The sequence below is a fragment of the Gnatocerus cornutus genome, chromosome 5, assembly GCF_029298725.1.
Source record: "Gnatocerus cornutus isolate USDA-ARS CGAHR chromosome 5, icGnaCorn1.1, whole genome shotgun sequence".
In the NCBI taxonomy this organism is placed as follows: Eukaryota; Metazoa; Arthropoda; class Insecta; order Coleoptera; family Tenebrionidae; genus Gnatocerus; species Gnatocerus cornutus.
The window spans coordinates 15229947-15252191 of NC_142237.1; the positions used below are offsets into that span (position 1 = coordinate 15229947).

The 22245-nt window shown below is 35.2% G+C and overlaps 2 protein-coding genes and 1 long non-coding RNA gene across 7 annotated transcripts in view; all 3 read right to left on the bottom strand.

Annotated features, from left to right (window-relative positions):
* LOC148175032 (cyclic nucleotide-gated channel alpha-3) overlaps positions 1-7447 on the bottom strand; it is a 53985-nt gene extending 46538 nt beyond the window's left edge. For all 5 annotated transcript variants that reach the window (XM_088036228.1, XM_088036227.1, XM_088036226.1 and 2 more), the window contains exon 1: positions 7222-7447. In XM_088036228.1, the coding sequence (XP_087892354.1) occupies positions 7222-7447 (226 nt within the window). The remainder of the gene's footprint in view (positions 1-7221) is intronic.
* Positions 7448-7526: 79 nt separating this feature from the next.
* On the bottom strand, positions 7527-12872 carry LOC148175033 (uncharacterized). The gene is made up of 2 exons (XR_015770126.1): positions 12654-12872; positions 7527-7694 (listed from the first exon to the last, which is right to left on the bottom strand). It is a non-coding gene; the product is annotated as an uncharacterized LOC148175033 (long non-coding RNA).
* Positions 12873-16598: 3726 nt separating this feature from the next.
* LOC148175034 (transcription factor E2F1-like) lies at positions 16599-20687 on the bottom strand. The gene is made up of 3 exons (XM_088036670.1): positions 19746-20687; positions 18531-18819; positions 16599-18065 (listed from the first exon to the last, which is right to left on the bottom strand). Exons 1-3 carry the CDS (start codon positions 20685-20687, stop codon positions 17932-17934), a joined length of 1365 nt encoding a protein of 454 aa, XP_087892796.1. The 3' UTR covers positions 16599-17931.
* Between the last annotated feature and the right edge of the window lie 1558 nt (positions 20688-22245).

Sequence of the window (22245 nt, forward strand, 5' to 3'; positions counted from 1 at the left end):
AACTGAGCTCGCCTCTTCTAAATCCGTTTCGTTTCACAACAACTCTCAATAATATTAAAAATAGAAATGCCAGCCGTATTTCATCCCATTCGTTGTGGCATGTCACAATCATAATAATAGTTTTGACTATAATTCCCAAACACATGAACAAGTCGAAAGTGTTTACACGGCTCTAAAAACTAAATTAACCAAAAACAACACTAAATTTCCACATTCACGCTCTACACGTGTTATCATGAATCGTTTTGTTTCCAGGAAAATTTACTGCTGAATCCAAACACTGTCGCTCTGTATTTGTTTACTTTTTGATCTAATAAGGTGACGCAGAATACTGCAAACAAATGGAAATTACAAAAAGTTCCGACCTACTCCACATAAAAGCTACATTGTATATTTGATAACCACCGTTGCGTTTATGACAATTTCAGTGTTTAATTTTCTGTAAAAGCTCCTGACGCTTTTATATTTGCGTGGGTTGCATAAAGTGACAGCTCTCAAACATTGCATAAAATATGTCGACGATAAAATTGATTTATCAGAACATTTCGTTGCGTAACATGGTTGGATTTATCAAACATCGGACTAAATCATAAATAAACAAAACTTTTCTGATGTTATGTCAACGTTTGCTGCTGTTAAAACTGATAAAAGTTATGGTAATCGCCCAGGTTTTTACGAGTGGAGACAAAGTTCTTCTTGTTGAACGTAGCATTACAAGGTGACGCTTAAACATAATCCTTTTTACTTTCCTGGATTACTTAAGAGTGAATCTGGTCATATGTCATGCTTATTGCGGTAGCGACACCTTGCAGGAAATTGGTTCTATTATTCACTGGAAGAGAGCTTCAGTTGAGACAAATGACTGTACTGAAGGTATTTAGTTTGATTTATGTTGGTGGAACTAACAGCAACATGTCTTTTGCTTCGTGTGTTTCTATAATTGTGTTTTTCTCATCTGACCATTCTCAAAATGGTGCATGCGCCGGGGTAAAAACCAATTAATTATTTAATGAAAATCAATTATTTTACAATCCTTACATATTTCCACGAAACCTGAATTTAGCAAAAACTGTGCTACTTGCTCCAAGAAATACGACAATGTTGGAAAGTTTGTGTTCTTTTAGACTTAACTATCTTGTCGTCTAGTTTCCAACTCGCGCAACTTAATATAAAAGAACCAAAAACAAGATCATCAATTTGTAGTTACTGAAAAAGATTCTTTTAATTGTAAGAGTTCAAAGCTTTGCGATTACCATTTCGTGTAGCTACTTTCGTCTTTCATAGTTTCTAACAAGTTTGGTATCGGCACAATAAGGTAATTTATTTATTTGCACAAGAGGACCCATTAAGCCTTGGCGGTTCATACTGAAAAGCGTTAATTAAATTTGTTATGATGTAAAGCAATGTCTGGGGCAATGTTTTCATTTTAATTAATCACTTTGCAGTAGGTCGCAGTTTTACATTCATCCACTGCTGCTACAATATATCAAAAATAATTGATAATTCTATAGACGTCTAGGTAAGGGCAGTTGACCCCAAAAGTAGAAGCGACGATAAATTTAAAACTTGAAATCGCAGGTTTTCGGCCCCCGATTTAATTTTTTTTTAACTTTCTGGAGCAGAAAAGTCAAAAGTTAATTTCAATAAAAAACTGGATTCGTTCCAAAATAAAATTTTTAAACTTTGAAACTTGGCACACATCTTAAGCAAGTCAAAGGTGGTTACTTTGCCAAATTTCGTTGCCTTAAAACTGCCGGAATAGAAGATTTCTTGTTTTCATAATAGTTATATGTTTCACTAGGCTAGAAAATGTTTTTTTGAATAAGGGAAGATTTCAATTTTCGAGAAGATCCAAAGCATTTTCCAGGCGTGTTAAACACAAAGTCATGTTTTCTAAAATGTCTCTTCTGCTCAATAATTTTATGTTTTTGGCGAAGTAAATGACCAACCAGCCTAAAAATAAAATTATATTTGCCCCTCTCCCTAAAACCCTAACTTTTCGGCTGACACCGAAAAGGTCGGGTCAGATGCCCATAAAAGAAACTCGCCGAATTTTCACCATCGATTTCCTTTCAATATATTTTATTGTCTGTACTATGTTTAAATTAAAAAATCGTGAATTCGCCATAAATAGAAACGAGAGTTCGTTTGAATCAGTTGGAATCTTTTTAATTAGTAGTGAACATGGCTTCCAATCAGAGTTAAATTAGAGATGTTTTGAAACGGTAAGAATTTAGCAGTAAAAATCCAAAGTTAATTTAAGGATTTCAGCTTTGATTAGCTGGCTGTACTAAATTCCATCAGAAGTTAATTGATCGAAATTTGATGGCATTTTACAGCCCCATTTGTAAAAGCGCAAGTTTTTCTGAACTAATTGAATTTGAAGACTTCAATGGCCCCAGTTATATATAACACCAATAAGAAATATTAATAAATAGCCCTCAGATGATACCATCTCTGAATTATGACAAGGGTTCATTAATCAAGTTCTTTTGCTCTGCGATGTCACAATCGATGTGTCGTTTTAACACGAAAGTTATCGCAGCGGTTTTTCGCGATTTTGTCACAAGAAGTAATGGAGGAGGATTACCGGGTTCACGGCGGTTAAAACGTCTTGCTGGAGGATAAGAGTTTAAGCACGTAAGTCCACAACTAGATTTGGTAAACGTGGCATAGGGAACTGCTTAGTTAGTCTGAAAGTTAAATTGATTACAATCTAAAAAGAACAAGCTATTTATCTTTGTGAATTGTAGGATCTCCCTAAATGAGGTCTCATCTTAAAGGAATTTGCTAAATAAGTGCCAAAGCATAAAAAAGTAAAATCGTAATTCCACCTAACCATATTTCTTGCCAGTGGATTTGAAACTTTATACATAAAGCAAGAGATAAGAAGAGTTATCTTGGAACAGTTTGAATAATCACAGAAAGGTAATTTCACCTTGCAGTGAATATCAGATGCAGACATATAATTCTATCTTAGCAGTTACCTGACACCGGTGCTCTATCTTCAGATTATATTACTGGAGTTAATTCAAAATTGCAACATTGTCAGTTTTGAGAATTTTTTAAAACACGACTAAAAATTTATAGGAGTTTAAACTTAGATTAGGAGTTGTGGCACGATAATTAATAAAACTTCTTACATTTCGCAACCACTAGTGGCCTATTAAAATGCTTCCAGGCCCCACAAGATGAAATATGAAGTTTCCGTTCCATATTCTGCCTCGTGCACCCTCTTATTATGTACATTTGACTGCACCCAGCGTTTTATTTATATTTACAACCAAGAAGTTCTCATTTCTGTGATGAATTTCTTGATTTGAAAAGAAAACACTCTAAAAAATGTAACATGATATGTAAACAGGTCTCCACTTCATACGTAAAATAAGTTCACATGTACCAACTTTATTTACAGTTAGAAGTAAGTAAAATAAAATAACTCCAGTTCTTAATTAAATTGTCGTCTATACTTGTCCGTTAAAAACTGCTGGAGTGTAGTTCTTCGAAATGCTTTGTTGGAAAACCTAAATAGCTCATTGTGCAAGTAATTGCTTTTGGAAAAAACCTCTAGTTGTCAAGTATAAGAATTGTAACCAGCTTTTATTGCAAGCAGCAGTGTTCGTCTAGAGAAAATCTTGATGAACACAAAACCCACAAAAACTGGTAGTCGAGCTGAGCGAAAATAAGTAAGATAAAAAGACGAAGACCCTAAGAACAATGTGAAAAACACCGACGAGTATTTCGAACCGGAACCACAAAGCGGATATTACCGGTTTATCTGTGCCATGTCTCCGCTAGCGGTATGCCTTACTCAACAGGTATCTAGTTATAAAATATATACCTGGACAACTTCTACAGCTAAGCAATCTGCGTGGAAATTTCGCGGATATTGAGCCACTCAAGATGAAAGTCGGGTTATTGATTTTGGGGTTTTAGTGTGTGGAACGCTTGCAGAGTTTTTTGGTTTATTTTTGGAATCTTTTGAGGCTGTTGAAACTGATATACATAAATTACATAAATTTTGGACAAAATTTGTACCGGAGCACTGGAAAGTGATTTCTAAAGTAGAATTTTCTCTTGAACCTCAATAAAAAGCCAGTTTATCACTACGCAGCGTTAACTTTTTTTATCTTTAGTTTTGTGTAACAACTTACAAATTCATAATAATTTAATTAAACTAAATAATTCAATAATTTTTTAGTCATATAAGAAATTGCAGAGAAAAAAACATTAAAAATTAAGTCTTTTTAGACATGAGATCAGTTTTCAAAAATATCATAAAAAGTGCTAACACTAGCGACGTGTTTTATGGGTCGTTGCAAATCTTAATAAATTGGCTTTCCATAACAGTGTCGAGCAATTCCATAAATTTGCAAATTTTCAAGAAAAACTGAAGAACATACAGTAGAACCAAAAAAAATCATTTTCAAGAATATAACTGAATTCAAACCAGCAAACCGGAGTTCAGATTCAGATTCAGAAGGCCAAACTTTTGGATTTTACAGCCAGAATTTTTGGATGTACCTACAAAATTTACTAAAATTGAGCTTCGTAGTTATGCGACTTTTGTATTTTTAGGATAAAAAAAATTAAATTCATCGTGTTTTTAAAATTCTAAGTCGCTTCAATTTTGAATCTTGTGAATCTTCAAGCTTCTGATTGTCCAAATTTTTCAAAGTTTTGAGAATCATTGTATAAATTCCAATCACTGGCCAAATTTATTACCGCTCAATAAGCTTCATGCATCTCCAGTCAACATTATCGGTAAGCCACGCTGCATTTAATTTATAACTGTTTACAGCGTAGATTTTTCGATTAAATTATATCTACTTCAGAATTTTTAATCGTTCATATTACAGTTAATTTAGAGAGTTAATAATATTAAAAATTCATCTGTTAATTAGATCACAGTAAAATTTATTACCGCGTATCTCACTCTGCATTAATTTTAATTACTAATTTAATTATTTGCCCCGATTGTTTTTAGCTGGAATCTGAGTTTAACTGAATATCGAAAGCGTTGATATTCTCGTTTATTAACTAAAATTATCCGGTTTACATAATTTGAAATGTAACATTTTTCCCAAGCCAGTCGCGGTTAATTTAGTTACCAATACCAACCGACTGTGGTTTAATTACAGTCTTCTTTTATCTCACCACTAACTGGAACTTTCAGTATTAAACTAACTCGTACGTGCTCATACGTTTCTTTTATCTGATTTTTCTAAACATCTCTCTTAACAAAAGTTTACTTCTTTGTTCCACTCAAAGTTCTTCATGTTCTCTAGAGACAAGATGGAATATCTTATTATTTCTCTAGCTCGCGGCGACCACTGACGTCAGCAGCTATATTCTTGACTCTAGATTGCACCAGGGAAAACATTGAAATAAACTGTAAAACACACTATCCTACTGAAAGTACTAGTTACTCAGAGTAAGAAGATTAAACAAGAAAATTTAGTACATTAAAGCTGGGATAAATATAACCTGGCGAAATAGAACCGGCTGAATTACCATTAACCATATCACAACTTTATGACGTGTGTTTGCACAGCTTTAAAACATGACGTCGACACAAATGGAATCCCATTTGTAACGCAATAAAATCTGAGTGCCCAATGGATGGCTTTTATAGACTGATAGCAGTGCTGCGCTTCTAAAGTTCAAATGTGTCTCAACTTAACACAACCCGGCGCATCCACCACACTTTTAGTCCGTAATTCACCGAGTTTCGTTTTATCTCGCATTCACTATTGTCTTGTATCGCCCCCAAAGTGGCTGTAAATTCCCTATACATTTCCTTACCTTCCCAGAAACGTGTGAATTTTCCTGAAGAACTCATCAAGGAACCTATTTATAAGAGTAAGAGTGAAAAATAAGACTTAAATGATATTTTAAATGCTCTAAAAAAGTATTTTCCTCCGTTTCTCACGCCGACAATACCGTATATCATGCGACTCGGCGTCTTCGCTGTTCTACCTCTGATAACGTGCTATTTTACATAAGTAAATCCATAGTTTTCAATTCGCACCTTCATCAGGCTAAAATTACAGTCATCACCGTTTAAGAGACGGAATTCGCAACGGCCTAAACTGATTGTTTTATAATTAGTTGCCCTATAATCTATTAATCGGAATTGGAATAATCGCATTGTGGGAAGTTGGGTCAGGTGTTGATTAAGATCAATAATGTACAACCTTCGGTTTAAACGCTAGTAATTCACCGATATTTGTACAGTTACACAAATTTTGCCAAATTTGTTGAGTTAGCGTCGCAAAACAGAAGCACATTTTTTTAAGTGCCTGTTGAGCACAGCCTTGTTCACTTGACAGAAACTGCCCGAATTTTTAATAATGACTTCAACTTTTCCTATTTCCTTAAATTTTGCTGTAACTTAAAAAGTTCTTTACATGTTTCACCCTAAACGTCAATCTAAAAAGTTTCCAATAAAGCGCTGAATTTTGACAACCAAATCAATTCAGGAAATTTTGGGTGTAACAACTTCTAAATCAGAGCAAAAAGCTAACCCGGCGCCTCCACCAATTTTCTTTAAAAAAATTGTTTGTGGTTTTGTCAGTTTATGAAGCAAAATAAAATTGCACTAAATTAAATTATATTTTTAGTACCGTGGGTGAGCTATTTAACACTAAACTTGTTTTATCAACAGATGTTAAATGCTGGCATAATATTTTTACGCTCTTTAGGTTAAATAAAACAACTATGTTCATATTTTATGGTTTAATGAAATTGGATTCCTTGGTTTTACGCGCGCGATTATTTATATAAGCAACAAAAGGATAAAACTTTAGGCTTGTCTATAACTTTTTATTATTTTGTAATTTTCTATATGTGGTTCATCAAATCTAAACCACTTTTCCTCGTGTTTGTAGACTCAATAATGCACAAATTGGAATCAAATAAACACACGTTGCTTGTTTTCATGAATTTACCAGCTTTGTGTACCTGCAAAATTAGCTGGTATAAACAAATATTATCTCGTGAATTTGCTCACTTTGAAGAGGGAGACTAGAGTTTAATAAGTAGTTTATCAGATGTCGATAATTGTTGACACTCATTCAAAACTCTGGCGATACGGCGACATTGATTTATCTGTAGCAGTTATAAATAACCATTTATCGGGCGCTAATTCGTATCACGCTGTAAACTGCCTTCCTTCACATTCGATTATTGAATTACTCCCAAAAAATTTAAATCACTTACCCGGAACGAGCCTGGGTCCGTTGATGGTGGAGAGTGTCGTTCCACTGCCATACTTGACATGACAAGGATCTGCGTTGCTAGAAACGACAGCGATCTCATCAAGCTCGTGGTTGTCCCCGGGGCCCAGAGCACTACCTCCGCCATGTCCCACTAGCCGCCCGACCGAACTATCATGTGACTGCTTTCGGCCCCGCCAACTCAGCACCAGTCGTTTGGCAGTGGACATCACGCCATGTTCTAGCGTGCCCCAGGGTATGTTGCCCGCCACGTGGAAAACCTCCACCAAAGAAAATATTCTTTAATAACTAATAACGTTTGCTTGTCTGCGTCATCGGACATTGCGATGAAGACAGGCGATAACGACATTGTAATTTTCTTGTGGCGGACAATGGGGGAATTGTTACAATCTTTAGCATTTGAAGAGCGTGCGGCAGCTTTGTACGAACTGATGCTGGTGAACAGCGCGGCTCCACCTGGAAAAAAAATTACACTGCAATTTATCCAAATTAACCCAATAATTAACTATTAAAGCTCTCATCAATTTATAGTTTTGAAGCTTTCAGCCGAAGGTTCAAGTGTGTTGAACAATTGAATGAAGAGAATTATCAATAAATTATCGCTTTTGTACTTTTAGTTTAAATGTGGCTTAACATGAACAAAGTTAATGCGCGAAATATGTGAAACGCAGTTTACAGGAAAATAGTTCATTAAAGTTAAATTAATGCGTTAATACAACTCAATGCGGAATGATAATATCATTCGATTTAAATACCTGAGCAGCCTCAATTATATTTGTCCACAATTTTAGCAGGATTTTTAATTTTTATTCTACTATTTTTTTAGAAATTTCTTCAGGTTTCTTTAAAGGCTTTAATTTTTCCGTTTTCAGTTTTCTGCATCTTTTGTACATATACAGACTGTTCCAAGAGTAATTCTTTGACTAATTGTTTTTAAAATTAAACATTCTAAAAATTCACCAACGTGAAAAACTAGAAGTGATTTTTAAAATTAGAAATAGTGAACGCCCCGATGTATTTGTCTTGCATTACACATCCAAACGCTCGAAGTTTTTGCTCGAAATTTTTAATAACAGATTTCAGAATGTGTCTGTTATCGGATTGAATTCAGAAACTAACTTTATGTTCTATCTAACTAAATATGAGATCACGATCTGCTCGAGAAATTCTGTGCTTGTTCGTCTGCAAAAAGCAGCCTGGCATAATTTTATTTCGCGTGCTCCAGCTAACTAAAAGCAGAAAATTGAAACCCATAAAAAATGTTTACTAATTTTCCCTCCCCGAAAAATTAAATTAACTCTTGGTAAGATGGTGCGAATTAATTGCCACTGTTATGAAAGCACACTCCGAAAATTAACCTTGAGTCTCTTCTCTCTGCCTACACAGAATAAGTTGATAACTTGATATACCAAAAAACTTTTCTTCGTGTTTTACATTACATTGATAAGCCAGCATCTGTTTTCTGTCAAAACTTGCGAGAATGTATCAACAAAGTAAATACAATCAAAAGAAAAGGAAGGTAGGCATGTTTAATTAAATATGTAATTTCTTCGGTTTATCGAAGTTCCAGACTGAAACTCTCCCTATTATGAAAACACAAATGGTTTTAACTTTAATTAAAATTCGCTAATATTTTAAGAGACTAAGTGTTATTTGAAGCGTGCTCGCCATGCGGTTCTCATCCTATTATATGCGTATCGACAATGAATACGAGAGCATCGATCCTTTTCCTCTCAAGCTCTGCTAGCAACCAACATACGGAGTTCAAGGCTGTGGAAAAATCTAAACATCCCTCTGGACCCTAACCTTTTCGTACCCACTGCAATTATCGTTATCAAACAAGGAAACCAACCTTCAATAATTCTGAATATGCAAATGAAACTGTGTTGATTAACGATCCCGAGCACACAAAATAAGTTCCACGAAATCTAATTTAGCACAAACTATAAAAAAAAGATTGTGAAAGCTGCTCGGTAACCGTTTTCATAAATTGAAGGAATTTTCTTGTCAGCGGAAACAAAGTCTGCCCCAGATACCGCTAGTTTTTACAAACTTTGTAATTAATTAATAACGAGTTTATTAGACTCTGAACAATTTATTATTAAAATTGATCTCTTTTATGAATTTCAAATCTTAACATTACCCAGAGTGTCTTCAAGCGTATATTATCCCGCTAAGACGCGATGCTACTCCTGTAAATATTTTATTCGGAATGAAAACGCTCGAACTGCCAAGTTCAAATTTAATTTAATTTAGACGGTTTAACGAGGCATTTTTACAAAAATTAATGTTTGACTAACTTTAGAAGAGTTAAGTTTGTTTAATTCGGTTAAAGTATTTCTGTCCAGAGATAATTCACATTTCTGCGAGCGATGAAGTTGTGTTGTAAAAACACAATTAACTTTTTCTCATTTCAACTTCTTTATGCACATTATTCATGCGTGGCAGGTACAAAATCACCTTGCACTTTCTGAAAACCCCATTTACATTTCTATCAGAAAGAGGCTTTGGTAATATCCACACATTGCACAAGATAAATTACTGTCTATAGTTTGGTGTGGCTAAAAAGATAATTTCCATTTTCTATGCAGCCGAAATCGATATAACTTATAAATCTTATAATATAACGAGGGGATAAGGTGCATTATCTTTAGGCTGAACTCTTTGAGTTATTGCTGGCGCTGAGATTGGATGTGGCCGAAGGTTAAGATATTGGCGAGATTTTTCAGGCGATCAATGAACAAATAACGTGATAATTAATATGGGTAATATCTTATTTAACGAAAACTGATCAATGTTTATAAATGGTGAATGCGCCAGAAGATTACTTTTTTTAGTTTCAAACTTTTTCAAATTTGCTATCTATAAACATGGATAAAGGTAAGGGAAAATTTTGTGGAGATTTGAAAGTTCGTTTTAAGCTTTTCATCCCATAGTTAGATGAGATCCTGTAAAAAATGTGGAAAGTTTGTACTGTTATATTATTTCCGTATTTGGCAATGAGGAAGTTTAAGATAATAACTGTGATCATAAGCTCCTCGAATTTCAACAATAATAAAATGTTTAAAAGTAGGTAAAAGTGCGAAAAAATCAGAAACTTCAAATGCTTCAAAATTTTAGTTTAAATTTATGATAAATAAATTAATTCTGCCCATATTGCTTACGTTAGCAAACTAAAAAATTCAGAACGTAATAGTCCATTCCTCCCCAACAATTATCCTGAAATTCTGATAAACACGACACAGGCACATTCAAATTATCGGACAATTAGAATTCCCCAACGTGTGTAATAATCTCTTCCAATGTTGCCCAAATCTATACCCTTTAGACCATCACATTACATTAACTATAAATTTCATTTGAAAGCTCCAACTCTCAAAAGGGATCGAAAATCATCGCTGATACGGTGGGGTCCAGTGATTTTCCACGATGAAAATTCGAATTTTATTCATGAATTTTGCAGTGACGTAAACTTTAACTGTAAACTATTATTTAAAATTTTTACAGCTAGTTAACTTTGTGAGCCTGTTTGATAGCAGCAGCATAAATTTTAATTAAACTTGTAATGGAATACGTAACTAGATTAAAGATAAATATCAACACTATCTTTCACATAATAAAAACGTTATCCTTTTTGAGGATTATGTCCCCCAATTTCGAAGCCTCTAGATGTTTATCTGGACAGAAGACGATCTGCTTTACACAGACCTTCATAACTCTATAACTAACCTAATCTTGTAAGTCAGTTACGGAAAATCCGTGTGAGTTGTAAAAGTGTTAAAAAGCGTAACACCGTGAAAAGCATTTACCACAGCGTTCGCCGCCTCCGCCTATAGCTATCGTAATGTTTCCTACATCTTTTAATAGAAAAACCGGCGGCAGCACCTGTTATCTCGAAATCAGATTACGATCACCCTCACCTTCGTATTAATTCCCTTTCCGTATATTGCCACAAACCGAGTTCTCCCCAATCTTTTAATTATAAAATTTCGGAAAGAGCAATTTAAAAAAACAATGAGATACTTTCTCAGAATTTAACCGAGTTTTGGAATGAATAAAATAGGAAGCGACCGAAAGTGTTCTTTTGAAGTTTTTGCAATAAAATTAAACTTTCTCAGGATATTATAAATTATAAAAAAGAGTTAGGTAATACCAGCGTTGCGCTTTGATGAATTATGAAACCTACAAAATTGAGCTTCGTTTAGATGTTTGGAGGTAAGATGGAACCGCAAACTTATGGGGGCTTTAATTAAATTTACGAACAAACCTGCTATTCGTTATGGGGTAATGACCGCTATTAGATTAGTTTGCACTAGATTTAAAAGTGGGGCGAGCACGTGAGGTTGTAAAGGTTGGATTCGGTCAGCGTTTTACAAAATTTAAATTGTGAGAGCGAATTGTGCCTGGAGTACAAATTAAACTCTCAGATGCTGTGATTTTAAAACTAAACTCAGTCTATTATACTTTTCTTATACAGTCTAATACAGCAAGTTAGTATAGGCGGAATTGGCCCGGCGCATCCACCATTTGTCCACAAAAAATCTTATCTGTGAAAATTTCTATTAATCGCTTTAAATAATCGAATTAATACAACTGGATTATATTTTATAGTGGATATGAACATCATTTATCCGGTTGGAAATTCCTCTTCTTTTGAAGTTAGAGTCGAGTTTTGAACTTTTACAATTAAAGTCGTTGAAAATACCAATTAAACGAAATATTATTTGTGATTTCTGTCTTGACGTCCTTTATTTATGTAAAAGGTGAGCATTATAAATACTTAGTCGCGTTCCAAAAATAAAATGATTGTTGACACAAATAATAACATTTTTAGATTAAACTTTTGAGACGAAACTTCCTGTTCAGAGACAATTTAAGTGAATAAAAACTTTTGTCTTATTGAGTATTGAAAAAGTGCCACGGGTACAATCTCATAAAATAACGATTATTGTGCCAGAGCTTGGCTTAGCGTTTTTAATATTCAAAGTGCATTTTTGCGACTGCAAAGCCATGGTAATAAATAACAAAAACGCAATTTGCTCTGTTGAAATACCATCAACAATATTTTTAAAGGAAAACTGACCAGAATATAGAATCGAAATAAATGAGTAAAGAGTGAGTGTCTGGTTTTTTCCAGAACGAGCGAAAGAGAAGACAAAATTACGCAAAATGCGTGAGGCAATAAATTTAAAAATAATTCCCCCCCAAAACCAAAAAACGTATAGAAAGCTTTTACATTGATTAATATTCCAATTCTTGTAAAAGATTAAAGGTTAGAACGTAAACGTGATGAATCCATCACAAATAAAAAATGACGCAGACATCTGTTCGGCGACAAACAAAAACGCAGCGTCAAATGCCAATCGCTCAGCACTCATTTGTTTACGTTTCGCCGTGATTGGTTAAAAAACCTACCAAAACCATCCTCGACATTAACATAAATTACAATCACAGGTTCGCGTCATATCAGAGAAAATTTCTAACGAGACACTTTGAACCACATCTGTCAATAAATCAGTTAGTCTAAACACACGTTTGTCACAAATCAATCATTTCACCCGACTGACACTCACTAGCTGAAGATCTATCTTGCAGATCTCGCCGGTTGAACGCGACCCTGGCAGCAGCCGTGTATCCACTGCGGCGCCGGGCGTCGCGACGCGCACGCTCCAGCTTCCAGCTCTATCTGTATGCCCGGACTCGAGATAAAACCGGGGGGAAAGTCGACGACCAGCCCTTTACAGACGACTCTTATCTTACAGACAGAGTATTTACATTGCTTTCGCCACGCATTTGCCGATTAAATTCAGGCGAATTTTTCATACCCGTCTTAACGATCTTTGATCCGATCACAAGATTAATCGGATTCAAGCTCCGATTCTAATTTTAGCTTTTTTACTTTCATATTTATCACGTTTTATGCGGTTTCGGCTTGCGATTTATCAGTATTTCGAAGCGTGGTTGGACAATGCGACGGGAAGGTGCGAAATTCGCGATGAAAGAGAAATTGTTATCTGCTTTCGGCTACATCAGATCTATGACAGATTTTTGTGAGTTGACTGAATGTGATCCCCAATAGTTCATGTGGGTTGCTTGTATCGTGAAGATGATACAAAGACCATGATTTTGTGGCAAAAGGCACATGAAAATTCCTTTATAAAACGAGAAGCCGCAGCGTGCTTCGAAACAGATTTTTCTGTGCGTTCAGTGCGGTCTAAAATTGATCATCTTTTATTCTTATTAATCCATTAAAATTAATTAAAAAATATAGCCCAACGTTAGTTCTTTTAAATTCAATGTCAATTTTAAGACCAATACTAATCAGATTTTTAAATATTTTTGACCCGTCATTTCGAATTTCTCAGCTTTCAAAAGTTCCGCATTAAACTTTTATTAAAAGCTTCTTAAATTCTGAGAGTTTGTTTAGCAATGTGAGACAAGAATTTCGATAAATTTGAAACTTCTAAATTGTGAAGCCATATAAATTTCGTTTAAATTTCTTGTTTCAGGGAGGATAATGGTCAAATCTCTTAATTTTCCAGTAATTAGTCTTACAAAATAAGATCAATGCAACTAAAAAAGGTTTTGAGGTCCAATTAGTTTACTTTAAGTTTGTTGATCAGCACCCGACCAGAATAATTTTTTTAAATGGTTCTTAAATTTCGCGAATTTGTCAACAAGATACCAAATGAGAGCCCAAAAGAACTTATTTATAGCAGTAATTCGGTATTAATAACTGTTCTAAATGTCACAAATATCATCAAAATCAGTGATGAAATTATTTGCCTTCCAAATTTTCCAAAAAAAATGTTTAAGCTATTTGCGCAAACTTATATTTCTGAAAATACAGAACTGGAATACGCGATGTAAAAAACATCATCGATTGATAAAAAAGTGTTTGTTTCTAAAATTTCGTAGATTTATAGCTTTTGAGTCACTTCTTCTTGGTAAACAATGTTGTTTAATAAAACACACAAAAAATCGGTTAGTTAAGAGCAATTTTGATGAAAGTTAGAGTACGACCACAAAAAATAACGAAATGATTCGCATTTAAAATCTCGCATTTTTTTTTAACCGAAAGAATTTTTTTATAATAAAAATGACAGAAACTGGAACATCGCAAATCATTCCGCTTCGGTTGTAATTTAAGAAAATTAAAAAATTCCTGCCTCTTTTTGTTATTGTTTATCAGCTTAGGAGACAAAAACTCGTTCCAACAAATTTCAAATTAAACGTCTGTTTCCAGAATTATACGATACATCTCTTTCCCGATAAGATAAAAGTAATTATTTTACACCAAAAAGGTTAAGCTTTACATTCCGAACATTATAATCGGAGCCAGAGACTGTCAGCAGCCAGCACTTTACGAACGACTCTTATCTTCCGCGAACATTTACAATGTCTTCAGGTTGCGGTTATCAGCAAGTTATTACTTGAAATTCTTCGACAGAATTACAATAAGCTGTCAACCGATTTTTTGAATCATAAATGAATTTGTAAATTGAAATTTCAATATTGCTCGATAATAAAATTTATAACAATGCATCGGAATATGTCGCTTTAATTAAAACCAACAGCGAGTTTATTAAAGAATAACATCGCAACGGTATAAAATGCAATCAAATTATGACAAAAAATAACGCAAAGCAAAGTTTTCGGATTAAATAATTTAAGTCGGTCCAAACTTTACTACTTCTTTCACCGGAGGAAAATCGGCGACAATGCTCTTATCGCGCGAGCGCTCCCCTGCAAATTATCGCTGATTAAATTAATCCTAAAAATTGCGCTGTTAGCAATAGAATGTCTCGTTTCCTATTTAGAAAAACCCGTGGAAAGGATTTTTGAGCTAATACCCACAGAACTAGCAACTCGCTTCTCCCTAGACAAATCAAGGGCGCTTGTGCGAGAAATTAAATTTAGAGCTTCGTCTTCTAGGAGACTAAATCAAGAATTTTATTTGCACAATAAGCATCAAGGTTTAGGGTCTCTTGCGAGTAGTAAAACAGCCCAAGAGAATTATAACGAAATGTTATAACGTTTCAAAGATCTACTAGTTTTCCCGGCGCCTCCACCATTATGGAAAAATTGTAATTAAATTCAAAAGGCGCTTCGCTCGATTTGAAACTAAAACATTATTTCCATGCAAATTACTTGTGGCATGAAATAGTTTAAGATAAGAGAATATTAAGCCATAAATTACAAAATATTTTTAATGATTGATCACGAAATGTTGTGTACTCGTAAATACCCATTTTATCTAAAATATGATAGAAATAGCAACCATTAAAACACTAACTAGAGCAAAGGAAATAAAGTTTTAATAAGCAAGAAAACTTCATTATTGAGCAGTGAGCCATATTTTCGCCCGTGAAGTTATTACGGTATTTACAGCATTCTTGTAGCAAGCAAGCAAAGCACTTTTGGTACTTTCCGTATTTTCACCTTAAGAGATAATGATCGATTCACACTTGACTTCGCTGAATTTAAATACATTCTTTACGCGAGATGAAATTTATCTCATTGTGATATAATCTAAAATTAACTGGAAGTTTCGAGCGAGCTGCAAACTGAATTACATCCATTAATGTATTTTCTAAAAATAGAGTCTTGTCACAAAAATTGATCACGCTCTTAGGCGAATTCCGCGTAATATACCTATGTGCAAATATGCGAAATGTCCGGCAATATGCATTCTGACCAAAGCAACGGGCAATCTGCGAACTGAACTGAAGCATGTTGGGCAATCTGCACAATGTCTGATGCCATCCGAGCGCAATCGAATGTTGATAATTCCTGCGGCTGAAGTTGATTGGTTGAACAGGGACAATGATGTTGAAAAGTTCACACATTTCTTGGAGAAAAAAGATTCTTTCATGTAGGCGGTGCGACAACGTGTTAAAATTGTCACCAATAAGTTATTGATTCTTCATATGATGGCCGATTAATCAAATTCAAGGGCGACACTAAAGATAGACTGATAAAAAGTCACGTGGGTTAAGTGCAATCATATGAACTGTTAAATCTGATTTATTTATCTTATAACGATGCGGTACTCTGCAGGTAGCGCTATCAATCACTTTTAAAGAAGCCTAAGAAATCTCACGTCATGTTTTTTCACGTTTATAACTTTTCTCCGCATGACATTCTACAGATATGAAACATTGACCCGGCGCATCCACCATTTTTCAACGACGTTCTTAAAACTCGTGATTCTGTAAGAGATCTAAAACTTCGTAATTCATGACTATTGTCACCAGTCTTGAGTTTTAGCTTTCTTTGCTCTTTAAAATTAATTAGTTTGGTTAAGCATTAAGAAAGAATTGCTTGGAGTTGAAAGGATGAGTAAAAGAAAAAATCGAATGTAAGTGCATCTATTTAATTTACAATCTTTATGTACATTGTAAAAATGTACAGAGTGATATTTACTAACGCCTTAGGACTGTATTAACTTCTGAACTGCAATAAACATACAAAAATATACATGAAGTAGCCATCGCTTGCTACACTTCCGATTAAAACTGCGCAACTCTTTTACATAGATTCTGATATGCTCTGTAGCACCATAAGAAAGTACTAAAATTTGAGTAGAAGAGATGCACAACTACTTCATTACAAATAAAATGTACATAATAGGTGAAATTTGTAAAACAAGATTCCCTGCATCTTACAGTTTTGGACTTAAACTAAATTTAACACCTAATTTTAACGAAAGCATAATAGGGGAGAAAAAGCACAATCAAAAAGTGAAGCTCGATGGCTTTAAAAGAAGTGGAGTCTATAATAGTTCAAAGATTAAGTCAAATAGGGCATCAGTTAAGATCACCTGTATGTGATGTTTCTACAGAACTGATATTTAAGGCCTCTATTGGCTTTGGACATTTATATATAATATAAAAGATAACCTTAAAATAACTATTTACAGAAAGATTAACAATTAAAATTAAAAAATTATTGTACTGAATAAACAAGAACACCCACCAATTGCAAAACCAAATACTCAGTCAAACTTTACATACTGATCAAAATTATTAAGAGATTGCATCTGCAAAAGAAGACTAGTACGGACTTATTGCAACAACTGCATCATTTTACATAAAAAATAATTACAGCATGGGTATCCAGTTATGTGGGTGCAAACAATATTAACTAACAAAAAAGAAAAAAACAACAGCAGGTAAAATCTATATAATTTTCTCTTAAAACTTCTAGTTATGGAATTAAAACAGACAAAAATGCCCCATAAGCGTGTATAAATATATTTACAAGAGATTTTTCCAATGGCACCATTTGATTCCATTTCATATTAACAATCTGATAGTGTGATACGGTTTTGTTATGATTTTAAAATGAATAAATAATTTTGCGACATAAATAAGAATAAGACCAAACAAATAGGCACTTTGGTCCAGGTTCCTTACAAAATACTCGTAAAAAAACTAGGATTACTTTCAACCAATTAACTCAACAATAAATATTAAATGAATGAAATGACACAGTTACAGGCTCCTCTTTTGTTGCAAAATAGTGGAAAGCGGCGAATTGTACAATTGGAATGTGTGTTAACAATTTTGAGATTCTCGGATCTTTTGGCTATTACGGAAGTTGACTATTTTGCAAACTGAGAAACTGTCTTACAATCAATGTGATTATAAGTAAATAAAATTTGTACATGAGCAAATGATAAGTGATTTCCTTATAAGAAATCAACATCAAAGAGATCTCGCAACCCCTCATTTGGATCCAAACTGAAGTTATACTCAGATTGCATTGCCGGTGGCTCCAAATGTAGAAATGGCTCATTCGAGAACAATGAGTCAATTGAATACCCTGAAATAAAAACGAGAGATCAGTCTCGAGTATTAGCAAAGTTTTTATGTAGATTACGTGGTAGCAGGCAAGCAGTTAGCAGACGACCAAACGATGAGCTGAATCCCATGGTGCTACGCAAAACAGCAGCCCACATGAAATTCAGTACAACGTAAGGCATTTCGCAAAGCATCCCAATGTTTAGCAGAACACAGAATCTTGCAAAAGCATGAATTTTAGTGTTTAGTGAAGCAAGCTGTAAACGCATAGCTAGAACTCTGCCTGTGATGTGAATCGTACACACACAGGTCACAGTCAGAATCCCAGAATGCACTTACAAAAGCTGTTAATTTGCCGCACATTAAATGTTAGTTAGTTAAACACAGAAATAATGAAAAGTGAACACAATACCAACACCTGTAAAAAACTCGGAAATTAGTTTATATACAATCCGATTGAAACTAAATCCGTTAAACTCGCACAAACCTGTTTGTATATTTCCTGGATACGTGGTAAACGGTCCCATCATGGGGCCAAGCACCTCATTATCATTAATGAGGGGTACCGTCCCCAATTTTGAGTTTTGAGTGGTGTCCAAACAAGTGGGGTAACTGTCCAAGAGAGGATAAGGGGAAAGACGTAACGGGTCCATTTCTGCAGGCGTCGAGTCTTCAGATGACGTTACCACATTGCTATATGTAAATGAATTTTGTACTGATAAAGGGGTACGGGCACAGACGACAGGGTCCTTTGTAAACGACAAGTTTCTGCATATCTGAAACAATTTAAGCGGTCAAGCGGATTGTTCCTGGAAGAATCTTCCTAACAAAGATAAATGGAATGAAATTTTATAGGTTGTTACAGAGAAAACAGCTTCAGATTAGACAAATCATAAAAAAGTCACAAAAGACCAACGTACTTGTTCGCAATAATAATAATTTGATAATTAATTATTGATTACGTTGAATCTTAAATTATCTTGATGCTTTGCATAATGTAAACACGTTGGCAGCACTGTCATTAATAAATAATAATAGCTTGAGGTCATTGGCGTAACGTTTTCATTACAGTGCTACCAACATCTTTAAAAAACGTAAGACATCCTGCAAAAAAACAGTGCAAAAACAAAACAGTTATTACTTTGTGTGCTGCACGTAATTTTGTAACTCGAACAAATAGGACAACAATGGAAAATGCCAAAGTCCGCACGAACTCATTTAAATGCTTAATTTTTAATTCATACATTACGTAACGGACTTTAAAGCAATTACATCATCAAAAAATGTAATAATGAGTTCAATGTCACAGATTTTTTGAAAAATAGAATGAGGCCATAAATTCTCAACAGAGGATTACGATCAGTTCAATCAATGGATTAATCACTCGTGATGCTCATGATCTTGAAAATGGCAATGGAAACGTTGCAATGTCTATTTCTAGACCACATACTTATTATGAATATAAATCATAATTTAAATTAATAACCGCAGGTAGAGCACATGCGTACTTGACGTGAATACTGAAAGGAGCTTTAATTCCCTCCATTACACGTCGCACGATCTAACCTCAATCTAAGGAACGACACGAGAATAAATAATAAAATGTAGATAATGAAGGGGGGACTGAGGGGCTGCTAATAAATTAATGAGATTTGATTATTTCATTCCTTCCAATTAAAAAATGATTGTTTTGTTAGCCTACCTGTGACGAAATTTGTTTGTGCGTTCTAGGACTATCAAGCAGAGGCACAGGTGGAGTACTCAAATCGAAATTTGGACTGAATTTCAGATCCTTCAGAGGATCCACAAGTGGTTCAGTCTTAAGCTTGGCAGGTGGAACATACTCTGGACAGAGAAACACCTCAATTTCTCCTGTGTCGCTCTTTAGTTGAATACTGTATTTGTCGTCTTCCTTGGAAGCAGTTTTAACCGAGAGATGCGTGTTAGGGGGGGCTTTAACGACAATGACAGTATTCTGTTTCAACTTCTCTATGGACCTCAAGTCTTGGTAGGTAACAAATCCGTATTTGTCATTACTGAGATTCACGAGGTGTCTCTCAACAGTGTCGATCATTATGTTAAGTTGGTTTTCTTGGTTTTCTAAATCCTGAAGATCTTTCGTGAGCTTGAGGAATTTTTCGTTGTTTTTCTGGCTAGCCTTCCACTGGATATTGTTTTTGGACTTTTTCTCGATAATGCCGATGCCTTCGAGGACGTTGGTTATGTCATAAATTCGTCGTTTTTGGACTTTGAGTAGTTGTGAGGCTTGGTTGAGGTCCACGACGCCATTAGGCGAGTCCTCCAGAAGGGCCGAGAATTTCTGCGTAAGCAACCCCAAAGACGTATCATATCGCGTGTTCTTCTTCGTCGGCGTTGCACGTTTCGGTTTTTTGGGTTGTGGCGGCTTGAATTCTTGTTTGAGAGGAACTATTCGATTTCGCTCAAGTTCTAGGTTAAGTCTACGCTTAACTGGCGCGGTTGCATTAGGAGTCGCTGGGATTAGCTGGTTCTGTGGTGTAGCCCCATAACCGTGGTCAAGAAGATGTGGGCTCGTTATGTACTCGGACTTTACAATGTTCATGTCAGGGGTGGAGTCCCCGTGCAACCCCCTGGAGCCTTCCGAGCGACGAAAAGGACGAGGCATTTTTGTGTCTACTCACATTAAAATTAATCACAGATTTACAGTCTGAGCATTGATATTAAATCAATATTGCGTTTCGTTACCGGCGAAGTGGAGTCTGGGCGATCTGTTGAAAAATAACGCATTTAAAAACCGTTGGAATGCAAAAGGGGAGGGTCTAACGCATCCCGGAACGATGAAAATAACTAACGATTTTTTCTGCAACAAAACCAAAATGGACCCCGCTTTCGCATTCTTGGGTTCATTTACAGCCACCGGGAAGGGTAGAGCCCCTTGGGGGCGGCGGGAACAAGCAAATTCAGTGAGCATCCACGAAAAATCCACGCTACCCTTCCCAATGTCCAACCGCCATCATCGACATCAGCACACGAAAATACCGGGAATAAAAGCTGCTTTTCGCCTACCTTAGACCATGAGCTTGCTTCCTCGAGTTTCCTGCACTGTATTTAGTAATAAAAGCGAATAATTTTAGTTATTTCGTGTAAAAAACAACATGTTCCGGAATACTAAACAAAATGGTTTCCAAACCACTTTATACAAAGCAGCTGGATACACGGCGACAAACTCGTCCTCAACTAACATCGAGGCGACCATAATAACTGAAATTTTTCGACAAACATGTTCTTCAAAGTGCAAGCTTTCACACGGTATGCTCAGTTTTCGCCTAAATCTTATAGTTTTTTCACAAATAAATATCAAAAAACCTTGCACATTTGCTAAGCGTGTACAAGTACGCACTGGTTACAAAACATCTGCCATCTGTACCGGGCATTGGCGCCAAGTAACGCGCCTGCGCACCACTGCCCATGTCAGATGTTTTAAGAATATTTTCTTTTCTTACCTTTGCCTTTTAAATGGCCTTTTCTCACCTTTTCACACTGAAACAAGCTCACTTGATTGAGAACCCGCAAGTTTGTTGCGAATTACAAAGATAAGAGGCAAGTACTGTCCTTACATTTCTTAGGAAAACTCAGGATATTTGTAACCTATTTGACAGCGACAAGGATAGAGAATGTAAACAAATATGGCAGCTGGAAGGCGGGGGAATCGAAGCATAAATATCCAGATACGGTTCTTATGTCATCGTCTTCAAGGGGGTCGCCGACGTTTGATTGTTTGGCGCTTATTGTATGCTAAGATAATGATAGTAATTGGTTTTGCTTTTTTCTTTTATTCAGGGGTTGCCAGTGTCTCGGGACCGGCACTCAAGTTGAAAGCTTTCATTCAAAGCTCTAAAAGCTGCAAATGAAGAGAAAACAGGACTGAAACACATTTTTTTTATGGATTAGAAACGTGTCAATCTGGTCGTTTTTTTCCAAAGAGACAGTCTTCTAGTCTGTTTTTTTTTGAATTTTTTTCCAATGATCCACAGCTGCTACAATTTTCCTGAATAAATTGGCCTCACACATTGCTATTTTGATAAATGAAAATGTAAAAAAATTATAATGACTCAAATACTAAAGAAATTGATCACATTTTTTAAAAGTTTCAAATTATTGCCATTTTCGCGAAATTTGGATTTGTGAAGCACGCAATTTTGAAGTGTTTCAAGCTCAAAAGT